Genomic DNA, 861 nt, shown 5'->3' with positions numbered 1-861 from the left:
CGCCCCGGGCGGGGGCTATTAATGGGTTTTCCCCCGCCAGGCGGAACCGCAGGATCCCCCGCCAGCCGGCCTTGGCACAGGGTTCAGGCAGCCTGGGCAGGGGGACAGAGGCTGCGGGGTCTGGTACCAAGCTGGGCGAGCCTGCGCCTCAACAGGAGTCCTCCCTGGGCAGCCCCCCACGCAGCCCCCTGCCAGCTTCCCCCCGCACTGGCATAGGTGCGGCAAGTTCAGGGTCCCCCATCCTGGGCAGGGTGGTGGTCCCGGTGCTGCTGGCCCCGCAGAGCATCCCCACCAGGAGCTGAGCCCCAGCAGGCCGGCGCTTACCGTCTCGTAGGCGGTGAGGACCTTGCGCAGCAGGTCCGGGATGGGGCCCTGGGCCTCCATGGGGGGGTACTGCTCTGCCAGGTTGAGGGTGACGCTAGGCGTGTTGTCACTGTGCAGCAGCCACGCGGCCACCGTCAGGATGCACTGCTTCATGTTGGCGGCAGGCGTCAGCCCGCACAGCTCCTTGAAGGAGACCAGCGCGTTCTGCGGGCAGAGACTGGCATCAGGGGCTCAGCCTGGGAGGGACCCCAAGAGCCCCCCTGCCAGGAGCGTCCCCATTTCCCCCAGCTCTCAGCTCCAGACAAGGCTCCTCGCCCACATCCCCCAGGAAGAGGGGGGACGCCCGGGCTCCCCACCACTCACAGTCTGGCCCCGTCCTCCCCTGCAGAACCCAGGTCCCCCGGTGCCTCCATGGGGTCCATACCTGCACATTCTCCCGCAGGTCGGTGGCCTCCCGCAGTGGCTGGGTGGCCGTCCGGAAGACCTCGTCAATGGCCTTGATGCCAGTGGCTTTGGTGGAGGTGTACTCCCGCACCC

The 861-nt window shown here is 69.0% G+C and overlaps 1 protein-coding gene across 1 annotated transcript in view; it reads right to left on the bottom strand.

Annotated features, from left to right (window-relative positions):
- Window positions 1-861, bottom strand: part of GHDC (GH3 domain containing) — a gene marked incomplete at its 3' end in the record, with an annotated part of 15,149 nt that overhangs the window by 2,139 nt on the left and 12,149 nt on the right. Inside the window, 2 exon segments of the mRNA XM_035903522.1 lie at window positions 325-528; window positions 749-861. The exon segment at window positions 749-861 is cut by the window's right edge and continues 24 nt beyond it. Coding sequence (XP_035759415.1) covers window positions 325-528; window positions 749-861 — 317 coding nt within the window.

Source organism: Egretta garzetta, unplaced genomic scaffold (assembly GCF_000687185.1).
Source record: "Egretta garzetta isolate BGI_Z169 unplaced genomic scaffold, ASM68718v1 scaffold100, whole genome shotgun sequence".
NCBI lineage: Eukaryota > Metazoa > Chordata > Aves > Pelecaniformes > Ardeidae > Egretta > Egretta garzetta.
Note: the sequence above shows the minus strand (reverse complement) of the source record. Positions and strands in the feature narration are given on the sequence as shown.